The following is a 27,741-nucleotide window of genomic DNA, read 5'->3' as shown; positions in this document are numbered from 1 at the left end:
CAGATGCCATTACACAGCAAATTTTAAATCACTATCTAAGCTATCGACTCAGTTACTCTGAAAAAAACAATGGTGGGTAGGCTTGGTAGTCTAAAGTCTACCTGCGTATTTGTGGGATTAGCCAGGTGTTTTTAAGCCCTTTCTGTGTATCTCTCTGACTGCTATAACAAAATGTTTTCAAACTCAATGTTTAACCTGTACTCAATAAATTATACTTGAGGCAGCATACTTTTTCCGTCTTCAAGGCCATGTGATACAGGTTTGTAAATGTGCTGTGAAATTCACTGACTTATTATCTCATACCTATCAGCATTAGAATGGATAGTATCAGCAATAGGGGATTCTGACCTGTTAATTGTAAATGTTTTAAATTATAGACTTTTACCCTTTAATAATGCGCAATTCATTATGGTAGCCGTTGACCTGAGTCCACTTGACTTGAAAACAAATACGTGTTGGGGTAAGCTTAGTGTTTGCACTGGATCAACACCTATATCCCTCACTTTAACCATGGCACAGGCTGTCACCTATCGGTTGGGTTCTGGTGAATTGGACCAGCCATGTGTGTAGTTTGATTCTGACATTTGGGCCTTCCCGTTCGACTAATTCGATTTGGTGGCCTAAAAAAGGGGTTTGCCTGGCATTCCTGTGTTCTAATCTCTTCAACTCTTGCTTTCGAAGCTTCCAGGTCACATGCTGGGGATTTAAATGCTTCACCCTTACAAGTGCATTTTTGAGGTGGGCAAATCACTTAAGGCTTGAGCTAGGCCTAAGACAGACTCTGACTGGCTCAGTTCGAGGCATTTGGTCCCATGAGTCCAAAACGAGCTGAGCTTTAACGTGGCTTCTACCTGCCATCGTGCACCAAGAATTATTAAAAACAAAGCATAAACGTTTGGTGTTAATGTTAAAAAGGAGAGAACGCGGTAGTCATCTAGTGAGTGAATTGCATATTTGTGAAAACAGAAAACACGTGTCAAAAATTATCAAGAGAAAATGGGTAAATGTTCTGTGAAAAGCGTTTCACGCCACAAGGTCAAAGTTGGCGACCTTGTGCGTGTGAAATTTGGTAATTCATCTGCCAGGAATTGGGCTAGGTGGTCGGATCCTGTTAGAGTGATTGAAGTATTTAGTAAGGCTGTACGTGTTGAAGGGGGGAAAATTTGGAATTTCAGACGTGTCTCTGTTGTTAGATCTGACAAGTTGTTAAAGAATACTAGGAAATGTTTTTCTCATTCTTATGCTGAGGATAATGATCAATTGTTTTTAGATGATTTCAATACTATGCAAAACTCACAGGCGTCTTTACCTATTAATTCTGATGTACCTGTTGTCACCACCCTTGGGCCGCAGGAGATCTCCAATGACTCTGATGGTTTAGTTGATGTCATTGAATTGGGATCTGTGGCTCAAGATGAGTCTGTGCATAGAGCTGCAGACGTGGTTCCCAGAAGGAGTGTACGTGTCCCGCGTCCACCTGCAAAAATGAAAGATTATGTTTGTTCTTAGTTTTTTTTTGTTGGTTTTTTTTTGTGTATTTGGGGGAGGGGAGGTGTGTTGTATGCTGCTTGCGTGCATCCCAGCACGCAAGCTTCCAGAATGTGGAATGTTCTGACTCCGTTCTGGGTCAGTTGGAGCTGGACTGCCTTTGCGGGCAGTTGGTGGTTGTTAAGCTGTCTCTGCTCATGAATAAACCTACCTGACGAGACTACTATATGTGTGGACCTTCCTGTCATTCTTAACAATTGGACATTCCTGACTTCCCCGAGATCCCACGTGACCAAATTGCGTGATCCTAAGCAAACATTTCATTTTGCAAAGCCCCTTTTTTTCGTTATCACATATCAAAGCACATTTCAATGAGTGAGTACAGTGAACGCTTCTGCATGTTAAATACCTTTTTTTAATCGTAAAGAGACTATCATATTTTCACATGACGTTTTTTTGCATTATTTAGATGCCAATGGTTGCCAACTATATCCAGGTCTTGGCTCGTGCACGGGCTCTTAGAGCCCAGTCAGACCCTTGGCTCGGCTCTCCCTGCTAATTTGTTGGCTTGCCCAACTCAATGCATTGTATTGCCTTTGTTCAAAGTAGGTATTATGTAGTGAATGCAACACAGTAAGTGACAATGTCTATAATTAACTTTAATGAAGAAAAACAACAATATTCGAGTTGACCTTCATAACCCTGCCTCCTTCCCGGCACACGGCTCAGATAAATATTACGATTTCTACTTGTAAATAATTCCTATTAAAATAGGACCTGGGAGTGGGGTCCGCTGGGCGCACTCTATTGTACACAAGTGTTTAACTTGGATAAGGCATCCATACAACTTGGATGGTCACTCAAAGCAGAAGTTCCAAGGATCAGCAGTGTATGGGGGCGCAATGTGCTAACTCATCTCAAATGATGTTCCCGCTCGGTGCGGCACTGCTCTCCCCGCATCAGTGAGAAACTTTCAGGTCACAATTTCCACTCCCTGTGAAACAGACAGCTCAGGTGCCTAATGCACCCGCTGCATGAATGTGTGTGTGTGTAACTTAATGGACATACAATGTATACAGTGATATGTATAAAACTCGCACACCACTGGTTTGAACCCCACCTGGTTGATTCAAGTTTTCATCTTTCCTGTCAATTGAGTCCCTTTTCGTATAGTAACAATACCACGCTTACAACACTGTGAAGCTTCTGGACTTCTAAAAAAAACTGAAACATGCCTCACGGAGTAAAACCAAAATACGACTGTCACTTTCGTTAACATTAGAAAACACAGGTGTATACTCAGAATAGTTCCAATCGACAGGTTGGGAGTAAATATTAGACTTGAGGTTAGGAAAGACAAAAACAGTACGTGACGTGACTGTCAATAATCGGACTCTTTCCCAACCCCACCGGCGTTTGGAAGCAAATAGTCCTTCGACTTTTAAACAAAGGTCCCAATATTTGCTGCACTTTGCAGGTACATTGACGAGGCATCGTGACTAAACCTGGGCACTTGTTACAAAGCAGACTACGGCAGGTGGGTCTGTTAGACTAACAGACCCACCTGCCTTTCAGTGACTAAGGTTTACTTGAGAGCAACTGCCTTCGTGAGTGTGTAAACTCGATCAACGATAATTATTGTACAGACCAAAGCAGACAGTGACATGCGAGAATAAGGCACTTTCAAAGCTCCAGCTGCAACTGCGCCAAAATGTCGGGGAAGAGACGAATAGAGTTCATCTTTAACCTAAACCAGGGCACAAGTTCTAAACAAGTCAGGTCCCGGGCCGGCCAGCCAATCACAGCGCGGCCCGGGGAATGACATCACGGGGGTGTCCCGGGCCGGCAGCCAATGACAGCGCGGCCCGGGACAAAGGGGCGGGACTTAAAAAAAGTCCCTGAAACGCCCCCGAATCGCGTTTTCATTAGAAAGCGTGATTGACAGCCTCTGTCTCCCAATGGCTAGCCTCCATTTATGGAGCTAACCAATGAGAGGCAGAGGCGGGGCCGACGTCCCTACTGAAAACAAAAGTTTTCAAACTGGGAGGGGCTGTGCCCCTCGCCAGGTTCGAAACCTAAAAAGAGAACAAATAAGGACTTGTAAATCTGCGGTAATAAAATTCTTAGGGGGCTCAACAGTACAATTGGCATGCAAGGCAATAAAGTTTCTGAGCCTAGGGGCAAATGAACTAGAAAAGAGCGACAGACAACTCTAAGCGGTTTGGCACGGAAGGTGATAAAGTGCACTTGAACACTTTGCAAACAATTGGTTTACAGTACCATGCACTTTAGCTTGGAGAAATAACAGGAAATTATCAATGGTATCAGCATCTGAGTTGAACTTCTCTTTAGCCACAGTACTTCATGAAATATAAAGACCCCGTCCTCTAGAACCATCTTTTTACTGAAATGATAATTGTCAATTATACCCGTCTATCGCTCTAGGGCTTCTTTTAGAGATCATGTACCTTGCGCGGCCGTGCACAGCTCAAGCAGAATCCCACAAGAAGCCCGCTTTTTATAGCATGACTGGCTACCAACCAGACTGCAGGAAATCAGTGTATATTGTCGTAACTTGTTTTTATTATAAATTTTATTGAGATTTAAACCTACTAACAAATTGGAATAATTGCTCGCAAATTTCTTGAACATTGCTGGTTGTGCTGTCCTTTTATGATTTAAATCAAATCAAAGTAGTAATTTTTTCATTCATTCCTCCATGCAAGGACATAACAGTTACTGCGCATTAGAGATAAAAAAAAGTTACAAATAAAAATTAAACCATGCTGGTTTTTGCAAACTTTCCAGAAAATGTGCTTTTTATCACCTTGCCAAACCCAGAAATCATCGTTCTTGGACCTGTAATTTACTAGCACAATATCTTTGGGCTGAGAAAGACTCCCTCTTTGCTCCAGATTAGTCTGTTGGACAGCTTAACACTGGCTATTTGATGTGGCATCTTTTGGCGTGTTTCCCCTGTCTTTTTGCTTCTGACATCCTGGTTTTTGTGGTACTCTGGATATGGTTTTTGCTGGTTTAGCGTTTCTGCACACTTCAATACTGCTGATCCGTTCTAAAGTGCAAGTGCTTCTTCTGTAAATTGTGTTGATGGACTAGTGTTTCCATGATTGGGATATTTCATTCACTAATAAGTCCCTAGTACAGTGCATTGTGTGCACCCAGGGCCTGTAAATCAAATGCTACTAGTGGTCTTGCAGCACTGGCTGTGTCTAGCACACAAGTAGCCTTTCAAAGGTGTCTCAAACCTGCCGGTACAGAGTCTGCATTCAGTTTCCACTGCCATGTTGTCAGATGCCCCACAAGTCTTACCTTTGCTTGTGACGCAATTCCACAGAGACGACAAGAGCACCCGTCCCTGAACCCATCTTACCCTCGTGGAAGGTAATACCCAGCAGGGATGAGATGGACGCAGGGATGGGAGCCAGGGTGTAGGGTAAAAGGGTAGCGTGGAGCTGGCAGGGCGTCCCGGTGTCAACTGGAAACCAAGAAAGAGCTAGATCAGAAACGGAGTCAGACCCGAAAAAGGAACCACCCCCCACATACACACACAGACCTTGTAACCCTCGGAGGACTCACCAATTCGTCCGAGACGGAAGGTCCACCAATGGTTTCAGCTTCAGTTAGGAAATGTGATGGTAAGGCGCTCCTGCGCGTTTTACCCAAGTCCAAACAAAAAGAAAGCACTCCTGCGCGTGTAGCTACCAACTGTAAGTAGTCACTCACTCTGTGGCATCCCTTATAGGAAACCAAGCCTATTGGCTGAGCTGTTTCCCTTTTAGCCCTCCTGCGCGGTGGGAAACCGAAAACTACAAACCAAAAACAATCCTCAGGTCCACAAAACACCCTCAAAGCGCTCCTGCGCGTCGAGGGTTACAGAAACAAACAGGCACTTCCTGGATTCCCCCAGGAGAAGGAATAAACAAGCGCTCCTGAGTGGTGCAGACGTGAGGAAGAGTTGCGCTCCAGCGCGGCTTTCCTCCGTGGTGGCAGATGAGGCAGGTCTCAGCAAGCGGGATCCCCAGCAAGGAATCCGAAGCACCGAGCCGGCGGGAAACGTGATGTTTAAACGTTTCACCCGGAAGTGCTTCTATGCTCCCAGGCCACTAGAGTGGTGGCTGCATTTAGAGTGGTGGGAGGAGTTGTCACTTGCACCTGAATGGACTGTGGCTGCCTTCCACAAAGCTCTCTCCCTCTCCTGCAATGAACCTGGCCCGAGCCAGGCAGAACTGGTTTATGTATGCCTGTGGAACTTTGGTTGTGCCAACTTCAAAGGGAAATGTGGTATGAAGATTGGGGCCCTGACCCCAGAACTTTAGAACTCTTTTAGATCAAGGAACCTGCCAAGAAGAAGAGATGGAGAAGCTGCGAGGAGAGACTACCACTTTGCTTTGTGCTGTGCTGTGTTGGCCTGCAGTAGCTGCTTCTGTCTTGGGCAGTGAAAGGGCTGGACTGGGCTTTCTGAATCTGTTTTCCCTGAGATTCTCCAAGGGCTTGAGGTAGAGCTTTCCCCTGTTCAAGAATTCTCAGGAACAACAAACACTTCAAGTTCATCTGCTACCAGCACTGGGAATGGTGTGCTTTGTGCTGCAACAGAAGAAAAAGCAACCCGTCACCGTCAACTACGCTGCTGCCAGTTCCGTGCCGTGACCTGATGGCATCGCAGATGGCACTGCAGCCCTGATCTCATCGACACCACCGATCTGCTGCTTGCACCGTGACCTGTGGGCACCGCAGTCTGCACCACCTTGCTTCAGACCGCCGCCCTGGCATCCCAGACGACGCTGCAATGCCATCACCGATGTCGATGCCTGCACCGTGACCTAGACTAGACCGGGGACTCAAATTCTGTCCGGAAGTGAGTATTCCGGCTTTCCGTGTGTGTATGCGGGGATGGCCGGCCGCGGCAACGCCGCGAACCGTGACACATGTCAACCTGGTAAGTGCACCCACTTGCCAGGCCCAAACCTTCCCTTGTCTTACATGTAAGGCCCCCCCTCAGGTAGGCCCAAGGTACCTCCTTGGGTAGGGTGCAGTGTATGTGAGAGGTAGGAACGACATGTACTGGTGTGTGTGACATGTCGTGATAATGAAATTCTGCCAATCTCGTTTTCACTATTCAGGCTAACCTGGGAGTTGCTTTGCAACATCTTACAAGCATAACTTCCCTTGGGAGAGGATGGAGAAGCAGAGTTTAGGGTTCCTGAACTAAGAATTTAAAAAGATACATCTTTTAGTAAAGATGATTTTTATGTTGTGTGTTTGAAAATGCCACTTTCAGAAAGTGGACATTTTCTTGCTAAACCATCTTGTGTGCCACTGCCATTTGTGTATTCACCATCTGGGTTCAGAGTGATAGAAGAATGGATGTGCATTCACATTAGACAGACACAAGGCTTGGGCTGAGGTGTGCTCTGCCTTTCCTGGATGAATCATAGTCAGGCTGAATAGACCTGGCTGCATTTAGAGTGGTGGGAGGAGTTGTCACTTGCACCTGAATGGACTGTGGCTGCCTTCCACAAAGCTCTCTCCCTCTCCTGCAATGAACCTGGCAGAACTGGTTTATGTATGCCGGTGGAACTTTGGTTGTGCCAACCTCAAAGGAAATGTGGTATGAAAATTGGGGCCCTGACCCCAGAACTTTAGAACTCTTTTGGATCAAGGAACCTGCCAAGAAGATGAGATGGAGAAGCTGTGAGGAGAGACTACCACTTTGCTTTGTGCTGTGCTGTGTTGGCCTGCAGTAGCTGCTTCTGTCTTGGGCAGTGAAAGGGCTGGACTGGGCTTTCTGAATCTGTTTTCCCTGAGATTCTCCAAGGGCTTGAGGTAGAGCTTGCCCCCTGTTCAAGAATTCTCAGGAACAACAAACACTTCAAGTTCATCTGCTACCAGCACTGGGAACGGTGTGCTTTGTGCTGCAACAGAAGAAAAAGCAACCCGTCACCGTCAACTACGCTGCTGCCTGCTCCGTGCCGTGACCTGATGGCATCGCAGATGGCACTGCAGCCCTGATCTCATCGACGCCACCGATCTGCTGCTTGCACCGTGACCTGTGGGCACCGCAGTCTGCACCACCTTGCTTCAGACCGCCGCCCTGGCATCCCAGACGACGCTGCAATGCCATCACCGATGTCGATGCCTGCACCGTGACCTCATGGAGAACACAGAGCACCGTTCCGCTTCGCACAGTAACCCTGGTCTCACTGAGGAAGACGATCCATGCTGACATCGACGCCGCTTCCTGCACAGTGGTTTAGGGGGACCACTCGTAAGTTACACGATGCACCGCCCCGTTCTACACTGCAGCCTTAGCCTGTCAATGCCATTGACTCGTTTGTCAGCGCTGCAGCAACGATGATGCCGCTGCCTTCACTTTGACCTGCTAGCACCACAACGAACACCGCAGCCCTGGTCTCACAGACCACTGCCTGCACCGCGACCTGAGGGCACTGTACCATTGCATTTTACACCGAAGCCTCGATGCCTGCCGATGCTCCAGACTTCAACTGCACGAAGTTCAACCTGCAACGTGTGCGATTTCAAGGGCTCAACGACTCCTGCATCGGCCTCCAGAACAGACGCTGGCTCTTCCGAGCTCACAGAAAGGTCCCAACGCCCTGCATTTCTAAAGGTACTGTTTTGCAGGTCTTCCAGAAACCATAGATGGCCTGCGAATGGAGATTCCGCTGAATGCGTAAAAAACAAGACCACTGTCCTAAGAAAATAATTTTTTTTTTCTGGAGTCCCCTCACTCACCCAGAGTTGCCTCGAGGTGACATGCTTCATCATTGGGGCCATCCCAAACAGCTGCTGCTTGGGGTGTGCTGCGACTTGCGAACCTACGTAGGAGCACTATTCTGTGAAGAAATGTGTAGTGCAGTGTTCATGGAGGGGTGAAAGTGATATTAAGGTGAACCCACTGCTGTGAAAAAATACAATATTCTTGGCTCCCCAAGGCAGCTTGGGGTTGCTGTAGGTCCAAATGTGAATTACCAATTCTCAAACGAACTCACGTTTTCTACGAGATTCTGTTCTCCCACAAAAAATCTCAAAAATGAAATCTACCTTCAAGACACTCAAGTAATGAGGGTTTCAAAATGGTTCTCTGAAAAAATCTTTATTGTTGCACCATGCCAATCGGGTTGACACTCCCATACCTCTCTCTCTTGTCTTTGACAACATTGAATCCCTCACCCACAGAAACCACCCACCACACCACTGATTTTCTAGTAGTGACCCACCACTGGGTGACGTTCTTCACACGGAGTCAAGCAAATCGGGGTCCCCAGCGGACCCTTGCCCTGCGAGGGTCCTGAGCTGGGTGGCAGAAATAATTGCACCTGTGGTGGGGGCCTTGATTAATGAGTCACTGCAAACAGGCATGGTGCCCCCTCAATGGAAACACGACAAACTTTTGCCCCTTATTAAAAAACCTACGGCGGATCCGCTCCTATTATCCAACTACCGCCCCATTTCCCTTCTTCCAGCCCTGGCCAAGGTGTGTGAAAAGGTGGCGTTCAGACAGTTGGAAAAATTTGTGGAATCTTCGGGTGCATTGCACCCTGCTCAATCGGGCTTCCGAACATCCTTCAGCACCGAGACAGCGTTGGTGGAGGTTACGGAAACCGTTAGAGGGTGTCGGGGCGGCAGAGCGGCATCGATTCTGTTGATTCTCTCTGCCGCGTTTGACACAGTACCCTACCTCCAGCTTCTCGCCAGGCTGTCAGATATTGGTATTACGGGCAGAGCCTGAAGATCGGTCTCAACAAGTATGGATGCCCCCCTTTTAACTCAACCGACAGTAAAGTGGCCACAGGGGTCCCGCAAGGGTCAACGCTGAGTCCCTTGCTATTCAACATTTATCTGACCCCCCTTATTTACCTGGGGGAGACAATGGGGGCCAAAATTATGGCTTACGCCGATGACACCCAACTTCTCTTCACCTGGAAGGGTGACGACCTCCCGACGGCTGAGGCCCAGCGTTGTCTATCCTCGGTTTTTGCCTGGCTGGCCCAGGCTAGCCTGAAATGCAACAAGGACAAATCAGAAGTGATCCTTTATGGTCAATTTCCGATGGCATTCAGGGAATCCCTTTGGCCCAAGGGATTTCCCTGTCCCAAGGGGGACTGTGGGGTAGCCAAGAACCTGGGGATCTGGTTCGGAGCCGATCTGAGCTTCTGCAAACAGATCATGAGACTCTCAGGAGCCTGCTTTGGTACCCTGAAAGCCCTCAGGAAGTTCTTCCCCCTCCTTCCTCGTGTCGCAAAGAAGGATGTAGCCAGGGCGCTCATACTCTCGCGCCTGGACTACGCTAATGCTTTTTACATCGGCTCTCCTGGATTTCTCTTGGGGAAATTACAGGTTGTGCAGAACGCAGTGGTCAGGCTCCTCTTTGACATCCAGAGGAGACTAAGTGTCCGCAAGCAACTGAATGATCTTCACTGGCTCCCGGTTGTTCAGCGAGTACGCTTTAAAGCCCTGGTCCTGGCACATAAAGTTCTCCATGGCCCCTGCCCCTCCTACCTGAGAGCTAGGTTTGCTTTTTACCTCCTGACCCGTCATCTGCGCTCTGCAAAGGCGGCTGGTAATCCCTAGGTTTAGAAGAGCCCGCCTGGGAGGTCAGTCGCTGGCAGTGAGAGCATCCACCATGTGGAATGCCCTGCCAGATACGCTAAGACACACAAAAGAACTTACCACCTTTAACAAACTTCTTAAAACATATCTGTTTAAACAAGTGGTGTAACCGCCCCAGTCTGCTCGGTCACTGTTTTCCCCAACGCGCCAGGACACTCTTGAGTAGCAGTGCTTGATACAAATCCATATATAACATGACATAACATAACATAACAAATGTAGAATTTGACACTCCCATCTTACTAAACCCTTTTGATTGCAGGATCCTCTCTCTATCGCCATCTTTATCAGCATGCTAAGACTTAGGACAACCTCCAGTAGGATCATCCTGGAAGTGAATAATGCTGATACCACAAACTCTGAGAGGCAGCAAAATTCAAGTACTTTTGGAGGTGTAGAGCTATGGTAAGCAGAAGCCAGAATAAGCATTAACTTAATCCAGCTTGAACAATAACAATCTGTTAAAAAACCTTCTGACTTTGCGATTGTTTTAATATTTCTTTTAAACTCCTATGTAGGCATTAGGGATTGTGACCAGAATTCATTCAGTCCATATCTACTAATCAGCCCTTCAAAGAACCTGGCACATTCACCAAGTGACTTGCATGAAAGTTCCTGCCCACATTAAAAATCAGTCTAACCTAGGGCAATCTCCTCTCGCTTTGCATCCAGTGTGATTGTACAGAAGGGTAGATTCATCACAGAACTTACTTATGGAGTTTTAGCCGAATTCTAAATGTACAAGGAGTGCCTTGATAAAATCTAAATAGACCAATTTGGAGCGAAGTACTGATTCTTACAATTATTCATTTCCAATCACAGATAGCCGAGCAATTGCAGGAGAGTGGGACAAACCTTGAATTTAAAACATATGACATTGTTGTATACGATGCTGCATTTCAATATAAAATAATTGTACACCAACACTGTATTGTAATTTTAACTCTCAATAAAGGGAACTCTGCAGCCCACAACAGACTTAAGCTTATTCGTTAGGCAGGCACCATCTATCCTTAAACGTGCTTCTGCAACGTAGTGTTTGCACCTCTACAGTTTTAGTGCCTCCACCGAACCAGGTGTTCATTTGCACAACTACCTTTGCCTTCTTGATACCTACAATAGATTGAAATTGCACCCTTATTCTATTAGAAACAGCACGGTCAATACCTTCTTCAAATTGAGAACCCTTATTTTTCTATATACAGAAAACCTCTGGTCACCATAACTATGACAATTTAGCACAGTCTTTGAGTGGGTCACACTGATAGAATACGATCAGTGGACAAATGGTATTTTTGTTACCTCGCATTATATATACGTAAGTGTTTGGTGAAGCTCATGTTCTGCACCTATTTGTGTGCACCTGAGACACTTTAATTCGTAGCGTGCAAGTCATAAGTATTATAAAGAAAATGTTAATGACTGAAAAATAATAATTCACTGTGTTTCATAGTTGAGTCTATACCAGAGACACTTCACGTTTATAATGGATTCCAGTTTAATATTTATCATTCACAACTGCGTAAGTAGTAAACATTCATACACTGCGTTTAGTGAGTTGCAGAAAATATGTAAATACGCTTGCTACCTAGAACAGTAAATACCATATACGAATTAATAACATTAAAATGATTCCTGCTATCAGCCTAAATCGAAAGTTCAGCTACAAGCTTTCCAAATCACATCTATAGCCTTAAAAAAAATACCCCACATAATAGAGGGGTAGTAAGAAATACGCCCCCGCCAGACCGCCCACCCCCCACCCCCCAATCACACATTGTATTTAACTTAAAGCTGAAGAGAAACAAACATAAAGAAGCCCCATTACCACACGAACAGGTTTGAAGCCAATTCATTCATTATTTGCCACTAGAACAAGCGGACCTCGCCAGTAGCTTCCCTGTTGCAGTTGCCAATGCCAGCAACTAAAAGCTTCCTCCCACTGCCGCCCATTATCAGTTAGTTGGATGAAACCAGGAAGTGGCCAGAAACTGGGCACGTATTAGACTCACACTTACTTCCTCGAATACAACCTGCCCCCTTCTCGCACACTATATCGTTTGTAATGATGCAAACCGTGAACCCTCTTCCAAAACAAAATACCGAAAAGAAATGTTCCACCAGCCGTGCACACTTACTTGACTTTGTGATGGGAACACGGTAAAACACTGCCCGATCTTCTCAACACCAGATTAAGCATGAATACGAATTTATATATGAGTTCCAAAATCCATCACTGGCGAACGTTTGGTCCAGCTGACACCTGCAAGTGACAAACGTGCCTTTGGCTGCACGGTTTCCTAGGCAAATAATGCATTCTAAACCACGCTTCTTCGTAGTAGTGTAGTCATTACCGTCCGCGATAACAGCGCTTACAGCTGTGAGCTCACACAGAAGGTGAAAGGGGCAGGGCAGCGTTTATTACAAAGAACCGAGGCAACATAACACGAGCCTTCCATCTTGGAGTGTGAGTATTTACGTCCGCTATAAAAGAAAGTTCCTTAGTATGAGAGAGATTATTAGGAAGCTATTAAAAAACAACACCATTTTTTTGTAGCTTTTGCTGTAGGCTTGAGTTCAAGAATATGTCTTTATACAATTAAACGTATCTTTTTTGATTTCTATTTTTCTTTAATAATTCTATTCGAAAAAATAAAACATAAAAACATTTCTTTAAGTTTTAAAAGAAATATGCGCCCCTGGTATATTTTGACTGATCAGTAGCGCCAGCGTTTTCCTTTTCAAGATGGCTGAACGTTTTACCTAGTTTCAGAGGCACACTACGGAACAGGGTGGGTCGTTATTCTGGTTTCAATAGTTGTTTCGCGAGTCACACGGCATCTGTTTAATGACATTTTATCTCAAGAGCCTACGGGTGTATGAGTATCAATGTCCCCTACTGATGACGTTACCAGCATGTTTCCCAGTATCCGGCGGGGAAACAATCGTGGTGGCGCTTTCGTTTGAGTGAGAGATGGCCTCGGTGACACTCAGCGAAGCAGAGAAGGTTTATATTGCCCATGGAATTCAGGTAAACGCTGTGCCATCCTCACTTCTGTAGACATGAAATGGTCTATGAAGGTAACCACGCAAGGCTTCTTAATGGGAGTTATTTAACGTGCAAGCGAGTGAATGTCTGTTACAAATTGTAGCGAGTAACTAATTGCAAATTACAATGTAAATAGTAAAGCACCATTAGGCTTTACACTGAAAACAAAAAAAATATATAATCATGAAGGTGTATCAAAGGATTTAGATCATTCAAATCGGTAACATTAAATGCTCAGAATCAGTGAATTAAATTGAGAACTACCATGATGCTAAGAAACAAATGCAGGAAATGTGTAAGCTGAACCAAATACAGTTCAGCCTTAAGAATAAATCAAAGTTATAAATCAGAGGTCAGCCGGATAGTGCTGCTTCCTAAGAATTAATTAAGAATGATCTCACAACCCTCAAGAAGAGGATTCTGTTATTATGCAAAATACAGCACACCCATACAGGAATACAATTGTATGTGCAACATGTCTGAAAGTTAAGGGAAAAAAGTGATATGATACGGCCAGTGCTGCCCCGGCAAGGCACTTTTATTTTCTTTACTTTCAGCCTTGTTGTGCATGCGCTGTTCTACTGTGCAACATGGATTAAAAAACAACAACAGAGCCAATAGATAGATCGTGTATAGGCAAGACTTACTGGCTGTGCCACTGCTTGCTTGTAATGCTAGGGCTAGGAGCATTGCAGCCGGTGGGCTGCTGTCTACCCCCCCTCTCCCCTTTCTCCCCTCCCCTCCTGTTCCCTTCATCGGAGGAATGGAAAAGAGAGATGGAGACTCGGGAGGTGCTAAACTGGCTGTCTGATATGCACTTATTGCGCCAAACACATCACCCATTACCAGGGCCAACTCTTACTATTCAGACATAATGAGCCATACGACTGTAGGCTTATCAAAGGGGAACCTGACTAGGAGAGGATGTGGCAAATCGACCAGAGTTGCTGACATGGTAACTGGGGAACCATTCTAGTCTGGGCATTGGCTCAACGTCGTTGAGATTTTGGACAAATCCCTTAATGTGCCCGTGCCTAAAAACCCAAACAATGAATGCGGCCTTCTGTAACCTAACTGGTGCTCATTGAAAGCGATCCAATACCTGCGGGTCGAGTTCGTGCTATTTAAAACTGCAACAAAAAAAAAAGGTTAATGCTGAAAATGGAAAATCGGAGCTTGAATCGCAGCCCGATCTTATACCTCCCTAATTAGAAATAAAAACAATGGTGTCAAGTGCGTAGAAAAGCAAAAACTAAAAATAAGTGTCTTAGTAGAAGCTGAAATTATAAAGTTTGATACATGGAGGACACATCTACTGAAGGCTGCCTCAACCAGATTGACCTATAGCTTGTATAAAGTCACACAGCATGCCGGTTTTGGGCATTTCATGGGGGAGAGTGAGAGAGAAACTGCTTAAGTAAATCGCTAATTTCAGTGGTTTTTTTTCTAACGTATTAGTTAGAAATCCAAGCAATCAACAAAGCAACTAGAAACAAATAAAGCATCCTTGAAGATACAGATTGACATTTGACCTCAGACTTTGAATGCCAAGCAACCGTAAAAAGATAAGAACAAGATTTAAAGGCCTGTTTACGGAAAGCGAGTTTGTGGAACAATATAGTAAACGCGGTTTAGGCAACGGGAGACACGAACTGAACTTTGAGAGCTTAAAGCAAAAAGAGCCAAAAAATTACAAATTATGGTTACTGTGTAAAGAAGGAGTTGGAAATAAATTCATCCAAAACAAAATACATGTCCCCCCTCGCTCTCGGCGCTGAAGGCCCAGTGGGAGGCCGATGTTGGCCCGTTGGACGAGGATGATTGGCGCGAAGCACTGGAATCCCCTAGGGGGACTGCCATTGCAGTACGCCTCCGCTTTATTCAATTCAAATATCTGTATCGCGCGTACTTTACGAGGGAGCGACTGTGGCGGGCGGGCCTGATTGCAAACCCTGAATGTCTGCGGTGTGGTTCGGAGAGGGGCACCCTTTTTCATACTGTGTGGTCTTGTGAGCGGCTGACTCGGTTTTGGGCCGGGGTTTGGGATTGCTTGTCTGAGGTGCTGGGATGGGAACTGCCCCGTACGCCTCGGCTGGGCCTTCTGCATGTGCTGGAAAATATTGGGGGCAACATCTACAAGCGCCACCTGCTGCTGCTGGGACTGGTGGTGGCAAAGAGGGACCTGGCGCAGGCCTGGAAAAGTGAGCGCGCCCCTCCTCTTGGAGCCTGGAAGGCGGGCCTGGATTTCGTTATGGGATTGGAGCAGCCTGTTTTCGAGGCTCGGGGATGCCCCCGCAAACATTTTAAAATTTGGAAACGGTGGGCGGACTATAGGGGCCTCCCCCTCGATCCCCCTGTGGACATGGATGATGCATTGCCTCACGACATGGACCTTAGGCCGGTGGCCGGCCCTATCTATGTACATCTTTTGTCCTGGTTGTTTAATGATCACGTGCACGGGGTTAGGGAGGGATAAGGGGTGGGTTGTGGCTGGGAGTTGGGGGTCGTTCTGGGGGGTGGTGGATGGCGGTATGTTCCCTTTCTTTTTTGATAGAAATTTCTTCATATGAGAGGTTTGATGCTATGCCTTGCTTTTGCTTTTGTTGTGATTATTAATGACAGTCCCCTCCTGACTGTGGAGGGCTGTGCCTGCATTTGCTTGAACCTCTAATAAAACTGGTTTTGAAAAAAAAAAAAAAAAAATACATGTCAATAAATCCGCAAAAGTCCTTTAGGAAGAACTTGGCCTTAAATAGCCAAAAATTGGAATATGTGGGGAGTTTCAACTATCTATGTATTACGTTGGATAGTAACCGTTCATGGAAGGGACACCTGACAAAAAGTAGGTTGGCTTTTAAGCAAAACTCGATGCCCATCTTAAAAGTGCACAGAGCTAGTTATTCCAAAGCCATTACGCCGGCACTGGAAGTATTCAAGGCAAAGGCCCAATCAGCTGCACTTTATGGTGGTGAGGTCTGGGGGCATTGCTGTAAACATAATTTTGAACGGGAAGAAAACCACTTTTTGCGCAGGCTACTAAAATTACCAACTAGAACCCCCCCTAGTTCCAGTATTTTTGGATTTGGATCTTAAGCGGACAGATTACCCAGCAGCTCTTAGGCCATTGCTGTACTGGGTAAGGCTATGGACAACCCCGGAGCTGAGTAACTATAAAAGTGGACTGATAGAAATTACCCAGATTGATGAGTACAAGAAAATTGCATGGTTAAAACATATTGAACTTTGGTGTACCAGGTTAGGGCTGTCCCACTTTTGGGACGAACCCCAGAATATGACATTGGTGTGTAAAAAGGTTCTAAAAACTACTTATTGGTCTTATGTCAAGGACGAGCCATCCCACTGTCCATCTATTGGTACATTGACTCAGAAATTTCTGACTATAAAAGACAATGCTGCATTTGAAACATTTATGGACGAGATAAGACCACCATTAGCAAAAACCTTACATTTACAATTTAGATACAGGGTATTACAGATCAATGCCCCTACATGTAGATGGGGAGGTAAAAATGAGGATGGTATCTGTACCCTTTGCTCACTAAAGGCAAAGGAAGATGATGCCCATCTATTGTTTTTTTGTTCTGCTTATACGTTACCTAGACAGCTTTGGATAAAATCCCTGTGTAAAAATATGGGTGTCGGGTCGTATAAAGAGGCTGAGCGTATCATTAAGTCTAATACCTCACAATTGGTGGTTTTTTGCATAAGCAGGTTCTTATTCAATGTGTATCTCATCAGGAAACGACTTGGATACAAATTGTAATACAATATTGCAACCTGTAGTTTTCATTCATAGCACTAAATAATGCAGAATGCACTGAGTAGCACTAAATAATGCAGAATGTACTGAGTTCACTTTTTGTAAAAATTGCGTGTTTTTAAAGATTTTAAACTTAGGCCTTTAATCTGGCTTTTTAACCTGGAAACAACCTTTTTTATTGTCTATCTGGATTTTATGTAATAATATATAACTACTTGCTACTGAATCAATTGTTACTCTGCCCCACTATATTAATTGTAATGTGTTCATGTAATGAATTGTTGTCAAGGGCATTTTATATACTTGTCTGTAAATGTTTTCTTTGTCTGTACTTCCTGCTTTTATGGCTATATTAGCCGAAATAAAGTTAAACTGAACTGAATTACAAACCACAAAGCCAATGGTAAACAATGGGCTGAAAGCATTCCTTCTTTTTGAATGTTACCAAGATGTCTTTAGCAAACCAGACAGCTGTGCTGTCTGGTAGGCTGCAACCTAAAAACAAGAATTGACATAGCCAATAGGTCTCACCTTTGGGACCTTATAAGTGTTTAGTTACCCAGCACAATATCCTTGGTGCAACAACATCAAGTGTTGCATGGCTAAACACTTATAAGTTCCCAAAGCAAGTCCTATTGGCTATGCCAATGCTTCTTTTGAGTGAGTGGCTCATGCAGGTATGCCACTGTGAGGTAGAGATGATGTGAGTGCTTTTACAGAAGCCCCAGTAACATTGCGCCTCTTCAAAGTTTATTTTGGGTCTGGTGTAATACTTCTAGCCCCTATTCCCATCTTCTCGCATACAATGCATCCTTAAATGTTCCATGTACAGACGGGGTTGACACTCCTATTACCCCTGCCCTCCAGTGACACTTTACCTGTTATGGGTGGTGGTGGACATGGTGGTGTTGGTGGTGGATGTGGTGGTGGTGGACGTGGTGGTGGTTTCAGTGTAATTGTACATTGATCTCCTGGTGGCAGAAGGCCAGGGGGTTCTGGGGCCCGGACTGACCCACTCCTTCCTGACAGGTTTTATTCCGCCTCCGATAGATGAACATCTTTTATCGATGAGGCTGCAGCTGTCGCTGCTGAAATGCCAATGTTTTCCCCCAAGACTGACTCTATAATGTCAGTGCGGGTTTATCAAAAGCCATTTTTGAAGTGACACCCCGAGTGAGCGTGCACAGGGTTCTTTTGAAGCCACACATGGACGTTTCGCCGCCTGCTAGTTGTACAAAGAGACAATAAAGTCTCCGAGGAATGACCTTGCGAGATTGATTGTTCATGAGTCAGCCACCACTGACGATCTTGACAACAGATTAATTCAAATGATTGGTGTTTATTTGATTTTTCATAAGTAAATCCCTTATTGGCATCCTTACCTATTCACTATTGCCAGTACTCACAAAATAGACTGCTATATTGGCACACATCAAATGTTAGTTTTGTGTCTAGCCGCATCTTACGGGAATGAGCAAAACCCTTATTGCTTTATTAGAACCATGTGGTGACAGATCCCAGTAAAAGTTCCAGAGGGAATGGAATGGTGATGTCAGCAGAGCCCCACTCTATGATGATAAGACTATTCTGACATGAACATAGAGATTCCAATAGAATTCTAATATCAAGTAGGTACTATAATCAGTATTTGCTATAGAGCAAAGCTATCAGACTATATCAATCTTTCCGGCATCATAAACCTATTTTTATTCAGCATTATTCTGAAACAGAAATGAAGGGCAGAGTTTTCTTATTGCTTAGAAATAATTTTGCAGTGCATTGAAGATAATGTTTACTGCAGTCTAAAACAATGATACCTGACTTTCTGGCATTTCCCTCATTAAAGCATCACACTATACCGGAAGTGTAGATATTTCCGAAGCCCACAAAATCTTTCTTAGAGTTGCTGGCTCTGGGCAATAGAAGTAAGGCAGTCCCAGAGAAATGCAGAAACTGCTCACTCCAAACATGGAAGCACTATGTATTACACTTGTGTATTTCTATGACAGCAATATGTGCTTTGAGAGGCTCTTCTCCCACTGCACCTGCGCACCCAAGCAGACACATAGCCCGAAACATTTCAGGCGTAAGCTTCACCATCACAAGGGCTCCAAACCAACTCATCGTCTCCCTTCCAGTGTACTACAGAGGAGTCAGAAAAACAGGCTCTTTGGAAAATACAGCATGGAATGGTGATGGAATGGGTGTGGGTGAAGAGCTGTGTCACAGTGAAGCAGTCCTGAAAATGCAGAGTGGTTGATTGATTTCGCTGAAGGAGTGAGTGATCTTGAAGGGGCCTGTCCTAGTGCAGTGACCAGGATGTCCTGCGGAAGAGGAGGAACACTGGTGCACTGATGGCAAGGGTCTTAGAAAAGTGGCATCAAAATGTGGAGTGGGTGAGCAGAAGTGAGTTGGCATGATGATGTAAACCTCTTTCAAAACAAAATACAACTTTAGGTTTTTGTTTTTGAAAAAAAAAAACATTGTTAGTTTGCCCTGCGGCTACTTCACGTTGACAGCAGACGGGGACGCTGTCAGGGTGACAAACTAAAATACCAACAACCAAACTCTGAATTGACCTGTAAACTATATACCATGTAATTTGCTGCAGAATGCAGGATTGGAAAAAGATTAAAAGTGAATTGTAGAAATTGAAAGTGGGTACATATTATAAAATTGTTAACGGCTGTGTCAAATCACAGACTGTAATATTTGAATGTTAAAACGAAAACCTTTAAGTTAGTTTCCTTGGCAAATAATTCAGTAAAATGCATCATTTACGGCCAAAGGTTCTGCCTTAGGGTGGTTGGGTGACACTGGTCTACTTCTATTGCCCTGTGCAATTCATTTAACTTTGTATTTCTTGCCATTTGCTAATTTGCACTTGTCCACTTACCCTGCACTATTTGTCTTCCCGCGCAGCCGATTAGGTGCTGTTGCGGGTTGCTGGGGGGTAAGCCGCCATCTTGCTGGGAGTCGCTGGGTTGCGGTCTAGTTTGTTTGACCCTTCCGTTCTCTTTCTGCATAAATGTTCGGCACTTCCCGTCCGGGCAGCGGGTGGGCGCAGCGGGCGCGCCGTTGGCACGCCAAAGGCGTGCCCGTCTACGCCCAACTGGGTCCAGGGGCCATACTTCTTGGCCAAATTGTGTCTCCTAGGCTCATCTATGGAGGCGTTCAACTGTATGCACTGCGACCCTCAACAATACAGGTTTGTACCGCTTTCGATATGTTGGACCAATTTCCTCAGTCCTGCCCTCATTGCACTTTTTCCCTAGATGTCCCTCAGCTGAGTTGCCGGTGTGCTCAGCAGGACACCACTCCCTCTAATCCCCTTTACACGTTTTTTAGCCTGAACTGCCGCTCCTTACATAAACATAAACACGAGATCTTCGATCTCTTAGCGGATGAACTGCCGGATGCATTATTTATCATGGAAACGTGGCTTCATGAAAGCTCCGGTCCAGATATCGCGGAAGCTTTACCCTCCAGCTTCGCCATTGCCAGTTGTGACAGATCCAATAAAGTCGGGCGGCATTGCGTTCATATTTAAGAACATTTTCCAATGCCAACTTGACCCTGTCACTTTAAGCAATTGTGAGGCCGCGTATTTTAAGCTTGCCCTTCATCCTAGGGTCACTCTTACCGGCCTTTTGGTCTACCGCCCTCCTGGCCCTGCGAAAGCCTGGTCGACACAGCTTTCTGATTTATATAGCCTCTGTTCTTACAACGTCCAGCAATTTCTTGGTTGTTGGAGACTTTAATGTTCACTTGGAGAATCCTAAGAACAGCATAAGCAGAAATGTAATTGCTGACTTTGAGTCCATGAACATCACTTTACATAATTGGGGCCCTACACACAGTGGTGGCCATTTTCTTGACCCTGTTTTTTCCAATATCTCTCACTTACACTGCTCTCCTGCTCTACCTGTCATGTGGTCCGCTCATTACCTAATTAAATTAATGTTTACTGCCACTGAAGCACTGCCTTACTGTAAAGCTCCATCGATGACTAGCAAAAGAGACTGGAAAAGCTGGACATTGCCTCTCTTAACAAAGCTCTTGCCACTCACTTACCTACCAGCCTATTCAACTCAGTTGATATGGAAACTGCTGCCAGTACTGTCAATTCCTGGCTTCTTGAAGCCATTGATATTTGCCTTCCTTCTTCTCATAAGAAGGTGACAACTCATAAAACACCTGCACCTTGGTACAACGATGCACTAAAAGCGGATAAATCTCGTTGTAAAAAACTTGAACGTATTTGGAGAAGGGATTATTCCCCATCGGCAGGTCTCGTATATAAAAACGAGTTGAAGCACTACCATAAATCTTGTGCCCTGACTAGAGCCAATTATGTCACTAAAACGATAACTGAAGCAGTAAATAAGTCTAAAGTACTTTTTAGCGTGGTTAAAAATCTTGCTGGCTCTCAGACCACAGCCAAACTCCCACCCCAATCTAGTAGTAAATGTGATGAACTTGTCCAGTTCTTCATCACAAAATAGATAAAATTTACCAAGATATTTCTGCCCAAAGAGGTAGCAACACCCCTGTTATACTGCCCATCAATTCTAGGGACTCTAGCTATCCTCCTATTTCCTCTCCTGCCTCACTTTTGTCTTGGCCTGATCTTCACCTTACAACTCTTCTTGAGATTTTGTACAGGGTGAAATCGGGCTCTCCTATTGATCCTTTGCCCGTTCCAATGTTGCGCTTATTGGATACCCCTCAGCTTTCCATGATTTGCAGCACACTTAATCAGTCACTTAACACTACCATTGTCCCTGCTTGCTGGAAGCATGCAATGGTCACCCCATTGCTGAAAAAGCCTATTGCTGACCCCAAGGTCCTTTCCAACTTCCGCCCTATTTCTTTGCTGCCAGCCTTCTCCAAAGTCTTCGAGAGGCACATCCATCAACATTTGTCTCAGTTTGTGGCGGCAAACAACTTATTGCACTCCTTCCAGTCCGGTTTCCGTCCTGGTTTTTCCACCGAAACTACACTCCTTGGCGTCACAGAAAACCTTTGTTTCTTGTTGGATCGAGGTGATACAGTTGCACTGATATTGCTCGATCTCAGTGCAGCTTTAGACACTGTTTCCCGCAACATACTCTTCAGATCCCTTGCTGCCATAGGTATTCTCTGGCAAAGCCCTGGACTGGTTGGCATCGTTTCTGACAGACCGGACTTCCCAAATCTTTTCGCACTCCTCCTCCTCCAAAACGTATTCTTCTCCCTATGGTGTGCTCCAGGGCTCGATTTTGAGCCCCCTCCTTTTTAATCTCTATGTTACTCCCCTGGCTCATATCGCGATACGCTCTGGGTTGACTTTATACACTTACGCTGACGACTCCCAAATCGTCTTTTCTCTATCCCAATCTGACCAAGCCTCGACCTCTCCCCTGCAAGTTGGTCTTCGTGAGATATCCGATTGGATGAATCTCAACTTACTCAAACTAAACGGTGGGAAGACCTGGTCCTTGGGAAAAATCCTGATCTCTGGAGCTCTAGGCATTGGCCAGCTGGAATGGGCTCACTTCCATCTCCTTCAAAGCATGTGCGCAACATGGGTTTGATCATAGATAATGGTCTAACAATGAAATGTCAGGCCAACAAAGTAGCAGCCACCTGTTTTACCATCCTGCGCTGGCTGAGAAAAATCTTTTGGATGCTGCCGTCCGACACCCAGAGGTCAGTAGTGAACGCCTTGGTGACCTCCCGGTTGGACTATGGCAACATACTCTACCTGGGGGCAACCAAGGCAGTCACGCGTCATCTCGAACTGGCTCAAAATGCCGCCGCACGTCTTCTCTGAGGCTGCCGGAAAACTGACCACATCACAGAACGCCTCCGTGAGCTTCATTGGCTCAGAGTTGAGAGTTGCGTAAAGTTTAAGGCTTTGAGCTACATGCATAGGATCAAGACCGGGAATGCTCCCCCCAATTTGCAGTCCCTTGTCAAAATCTACACTCCTTCTCGCTCTCTCCGTTCTTCCTCACAAAATGTATTTTGCGCACCCAAGTACGGACTATCTAGAATTGGTGGCAGCTCTTTTTCGTGCTTAGGGCCTAGACCCTGGAACTCTTTCCCCCTTGACATTTGTGCTGAGAACTGTCATGCTCGCTTCCGCAGAGCCGTCAAAACCTGGCTCTTTAATCAATAATCTCTGTTCTGCAAGTGCTTTGTTGCTCTTTGCCTTTTTAGCGCTGGGAAACCCTTCTGGGTAGCTGTCGCGCTTTATAAACCCAATAAATAAATACACTTAGCAGTAGTGTATGATACAATTTGTCTGACACTTTTTAAAAAATTTGTAGCAATGGCGGTATTTGTAATTTCCCTAACCGTAAGGACTCACTTGTAGTCTCTGGCAGGTTTGCACACCTTAAAGCGTTGCGATAAATAAAAAGCAGTGTTAGCCACTGACAATCATTAATGCATCATGCTAAGTGCATCATCCTTGACCACGTCATGAAAGCTCAAGCTCGTCAGGTACCTCTGTTTTTATTTTGGTACAAGGTTCACTTTCTCTTCTGGCAGCCAATATGTCCAAAGTATGGAAACTTGTTGCTGTGCTCATGCAGGCGAACGTTGGTTGTGTGCTGTGCTCGATTAGGCAGGCCTCTGAATGCCAGGCAGCAGTGACCTTCAGCCGCAACTGGTTCGTGTTTTATTCCAGCTGATGGCCAAGATAAAAGGCATTCTAACCCTGTGGCCAATTGCGACACTGTTTATTTATCTTGCAGAAGTACAGCTGCTCATCCCGCGGTGTCTCAGAGGGAAGAAAGACAAGCGCGGGCCTTGTGCTACAAGTGGGAGGGGTGGGGGGGAGTGCAAGAGCACAGAAAGCGATTCCCTTGCAGGAGCGAGCCAGGGGCACCATGTGATTGTAAGTTAATTACAAACATAGCGTGTCATGCTCGCTCCCGCAAGGGAATTGCCAGGCGTGCATGTGTTGCCATTGAAGGCAATAGAAAGCGTGCACGTTTTTAGGGCAAAAGCTGCATCGATGGCTAAAGGTCTTTTTCCAAGCAGCGCATGCGCGCTGCTAGGCGAGACCTAATGACTGCAAGCGGTGGCAACCATTTTGGATTTGAGACCTATATTAGTCAATATTAAAATGAATGCATACAGCGTCACATACATGGTGTTCTGTTGCCGTGTTCTACTATTACACATAAAGAAAAACTTTCCCAGTTGTGAATAGGTACGCCTCATGTCACCCTTTAGGTTAGCGGCTGAGCTGGAGGTTAGATATTATTGTGTAGTTCGTACTAATCTACAGGATCTGTGCTTTTGTTGGACAACATAAAAAGCGGTTTGGTACCTAGAATGGTTCCGGACACCGCAGCAGGATTTGTTGTCCTATAGACCAGCTAGCTCACAGTGCCATTGTAATCGCCCCCAACCTTACCATGGAGCGAATGGTTTCTAGCAACCACTGAACATGACAACTCTGCCCCCCCCCCCCCCTGCCCCTCCCCCAGGGATCAAGGAAACAGTACAGAACCTTTCGCTCAGTCACTTGTGCTCACTTATTCTCAGAGAGGTGTACATAGAATACACTGTGGAAAGTTTTAAATCTATCTATTAACCCAACGTTATTCTTGTATAAAGTAATTGTGCTGCAATGATTATTATTAATTTTGTTTTTATTGAGCAGAGTAGAAAATCTAAGTTAAATAAACATATATATGCATAATAATACAATTAAACAAAAAAAATTAGTACAGTTCACTAAAGTGTAGGTGCAAATATACTTTACAGTTCTTTCCTTCAGAAAAAGTACATACATCTTGAATGCAATATCTTAAAATAAAAATGCAGATGCAAAGCCTCACCTGGATATTAATACTTAAGAAAAAAAAGCCATTCTCTTCAACTAAAGTACACATACAATTGATAGCGCTAGAATAAAAAAGAAAAAAAAACACCTGATAGTAATAACAGTACCAGAAATATCATAGAAGTAATAAAATTATCCCTGCAGAACGTGCCACCAGAAAGGAAATTGATAAAAACATTTTCCCCCCTTTTGTTATAACCTGGTTTGGGCTTTGTTTTAATAAACCAAACAATGCCACTTCCGGTTCTAATTGTATATTGCTTCCAAGAGTGTGGCTGAGCCCAGCGCATAATTCCATCCAAAAGGGACTCAACTTAGAGCATGTACAAGCAATATGAAGACAACTACCCTCGCCAGACTGCTGGCAGCAAAAACAAGTATTATTAATCTCTGGATACATTTTATGAAGAGTATATGGCATATGGTAAGCCGACCATCGGGACAGGAAAGCCTTTCTTTTGAAATTTGCAGCCCTAAGTGCCTGATTACCGAACTACGAGATCGCTTGCCATTCTCTGATTGAGAAGTTGCAGGACAGTTCATATTTTATTTTTTCCAGAAAATTAGTGACGACAGGAGGCTCCCCTTGATTTTGAAAGAGTCTATACCAATTCCCTATACCTCTCAATTTGGTTCTAAACACAGACGCAGGGACCGAAGGGGTGCCTATGTTGCCTAAAGGTAGGTTTTTATATATCAAAGATCTTATCTGGAGGAAACTAAAGAAAAGGACCCTACTCTGGGTGCCACATCTGGACTGAACTTCCTCCCAGATGATACCTCTACCTCTTATTAAAACAATCCTGAGGTCCTCTGAGCCGACTAGTTCACCGGGTACCTCCAGTATGCGCCAAGGAGCTGCGTTGCAGAGAGGTGTTCAGAGGGCACGCCCCCTTTTTACAACACTGTGCAACGCAGCTCAGTGGCGCTTACTGGAGGTACCTGTTGGACTAGTTGGCCCTTAGGGAACCTCTTGATTGACTAGGAATTAATTCCCCAACTTAAAACGTGCCACAGGGCATGTTTGCACACATATCACTTCAAGCCCCGCCCCCCTACCTTCACCACTGAGCAAAAAATGCGCCCTGTAGCGTGTTCTAAGTTGGGGGATTCTCTTATTATACCTCTCGGCAACACCGCCACCTTAAGGGGTCCTTGTGGGACCCCCCTAATCAGGCCTAGGGTGTTTCTACCCTGCCCCTTTGTGCCTTTTGCACACTTGTTTTTCAATTTACTTTTGCCTCGGTTCTACCGAGGCACAAGATGGCTGCCAACACTTCCTGGTTTGGAGTGTTGACAGACAGTTTACAGCCAATTAGCATGCAGCTCGTGCTCGAGCGCGTATAATCCTCTTCACAAATATATCTATGGTTTTACTTTTGATTTTCTCAGGAACTACTGAACGGATTTACACCATTTAACAAAAAGCACAATCTACGAACCAAACTCTACCCTTTTGCCAAGTTTGGTGTCATTCCTTTCCCAAAGGTCCTATGGAAAATTGCATGGGGAAAACACGTTTTGGGACCCCCCCTTTTTTCTCGGCCCCCGCTTGACGAATCACCCCCAAACTTTCAGGGAAGGAGCGGAGCAGGCCATTTTCTTTGAGAAATTCACGAAGATTCGTCCACGGATGCCAAAGTTATTATGGAAACTAGGTTTTAACTAAAACGACCTACTGGTGACTGGTGACTGGTGAGAGAGAGTGAGAGAGAGTGAGAGAGAGTGAGAGAGAGTGAGAGAGAGTGAGAGAGAGTGAGAGAGTGAGAGAGAATGAATATATATTATATATATATATGTCCGAAGGAAGGAGCCACACACGAGGATTATGGAGAGAGGTTCTTTATTTGTTTGGCAGGTAAGGCGTGATGCATTTCGGCGCTTAGCCTTCCTCGGACGCCACTGCCCAACTGCAAGAACGTACGCCCAGCTCTTTTATCTGCAACAGTCCTTGATTGATAGGAATACGCCTGCCCCAACCATGTGATTGTTGATTGTAGTGTCGATCACACTACAACTCCCAGCATACTCCATTACGGGCTGATGATACGTGGGGAAACCTGAGAAAAGTTCTTGTGTTTTCAGGCATGTGCAGTGCTCAGCGTACCTCAAACAGTCATTTTAAAACATCGGAACCCCTCAAGTCCCCGCAATACCGCTTCAACCCCCAGGGTACAGGTCTGCCAGGTCGTGGGTCGGTAATCAGACACCAACACCATCCGTGAAATCACAGATTGCTTTCACGCAGCGTCCCGTGCTTTCCTGCTTTGCTGTTGGTGGGCTGCCTTATGCCAATACCTTGACGAAAGAAAGAAACTGCTTGTGCAGACACCAGGAAAAGGCAGCCAACTTCACGAAGCGGGAGCTCCTTGACGTGTCTCTGGACGACACGAAATATGCAATCCACCTCCAGGGAAACCGAAGGAAGGAGCCACACACGAGGATTATGGAGAGAGGTTCTTTATTTGTTTGGCAGGTAAGGCGTGATTCATTTCGGCAGAAACTAGGTTTTCTCACACACCTGGCGACTGCCAGGTGTGTGTGTGTGTGTGTGTGAGATATCACTTCACTTAGCGTGTAACTGAATCTTGCACCACCCACTACCTCATCCATTGGTGCAAAGTGCTAGTACCAATGGCCAGGACATGCTGCTACTTTTTTTTTTTCTTTTCACTTTAAAATGAATAATAAAGCTTGTGCCATTATGTGCTAGCACCAGCAATCACATGCACAAGTTGTGCCTATTTTCAACCACAGTGAAAAACATGTAACTTATCAGCTTATAATCAAATTGCATAAAGTCTGAAATCCAGTCAGCCAAATACATTTAAGACTGGAGCAATGGCAGCCCTGAAAATACCTGCTTCTGGCATGATCCATCTAACACACATAGCTAAGGTGCGGGAGGGGTTAAGGCTCACCATAGTG

The 27,741-nt window shown here is 45.2% G+C and overlaps 2 protein-coding genes across 4 annotated transcripts in view; one reads left to right on the top strand and one right to left on the bottom strand.

Annotated features, from left to right (window-relative positions):
* ZDHHC3 (zDHHC palmitoyltransferase 3) overlaps positions 1-12,522 on the bottom strand; it is a 134,802-nt gene extending 122,280 nt beyond the window's left edge. For 2 of the 3 annotated variants that reach the window (XR_015300712.1, XM_086941755.1), the window contains exon 1: positions 12,279-12,522. The gene's annotated coding sequence lies outside the window, so the exon portion shown is untranslated. Of the gene's footprint in view, positions 1-11,968; positions 12,110-12,278 lie in introns of those variants that run through there. The other variant, XM_086941756.1, reaches the window with a different exon arrangement.
* Positions 12,523-12,988: 466 nt separating this feature from the next.
* EXOSC7 (exosome component 7) overlaps positions 12,989-27,741 on the top strand; it is a 102,068-nt gene continuing 87,315 nt past the window's right edge. The window contains exon 1 of the mRNA XM_086941754.1: positions 12,989-13,171. Within this exon, the coding sequence (XP_086797880.1) occupies positions 13,115-13,171 (57 nt within the window). The 5' untranslated portion in view covers positions 12,989-13,114. The remainder of the gene's footprint in view (positions 13,172-27,741) is intronic.

The sequence above is a fragment of the Lissotriton vulgaris genome, chromosome 10 (assembly GCF_964263255.1).
Source record: "Lissotriton vulgaris chromosome 10, aLisVul1.2, whole genome shotgun sequence".
NCBI lineage: Eukaryota > Metazoa > Chordata > Amphibia > Caudata > Salamandridae > Lissotriton > Lissotriton vulgaris.
This window is presented reverse-complemented; position numbering and strand designations above follow the sequence as displayed.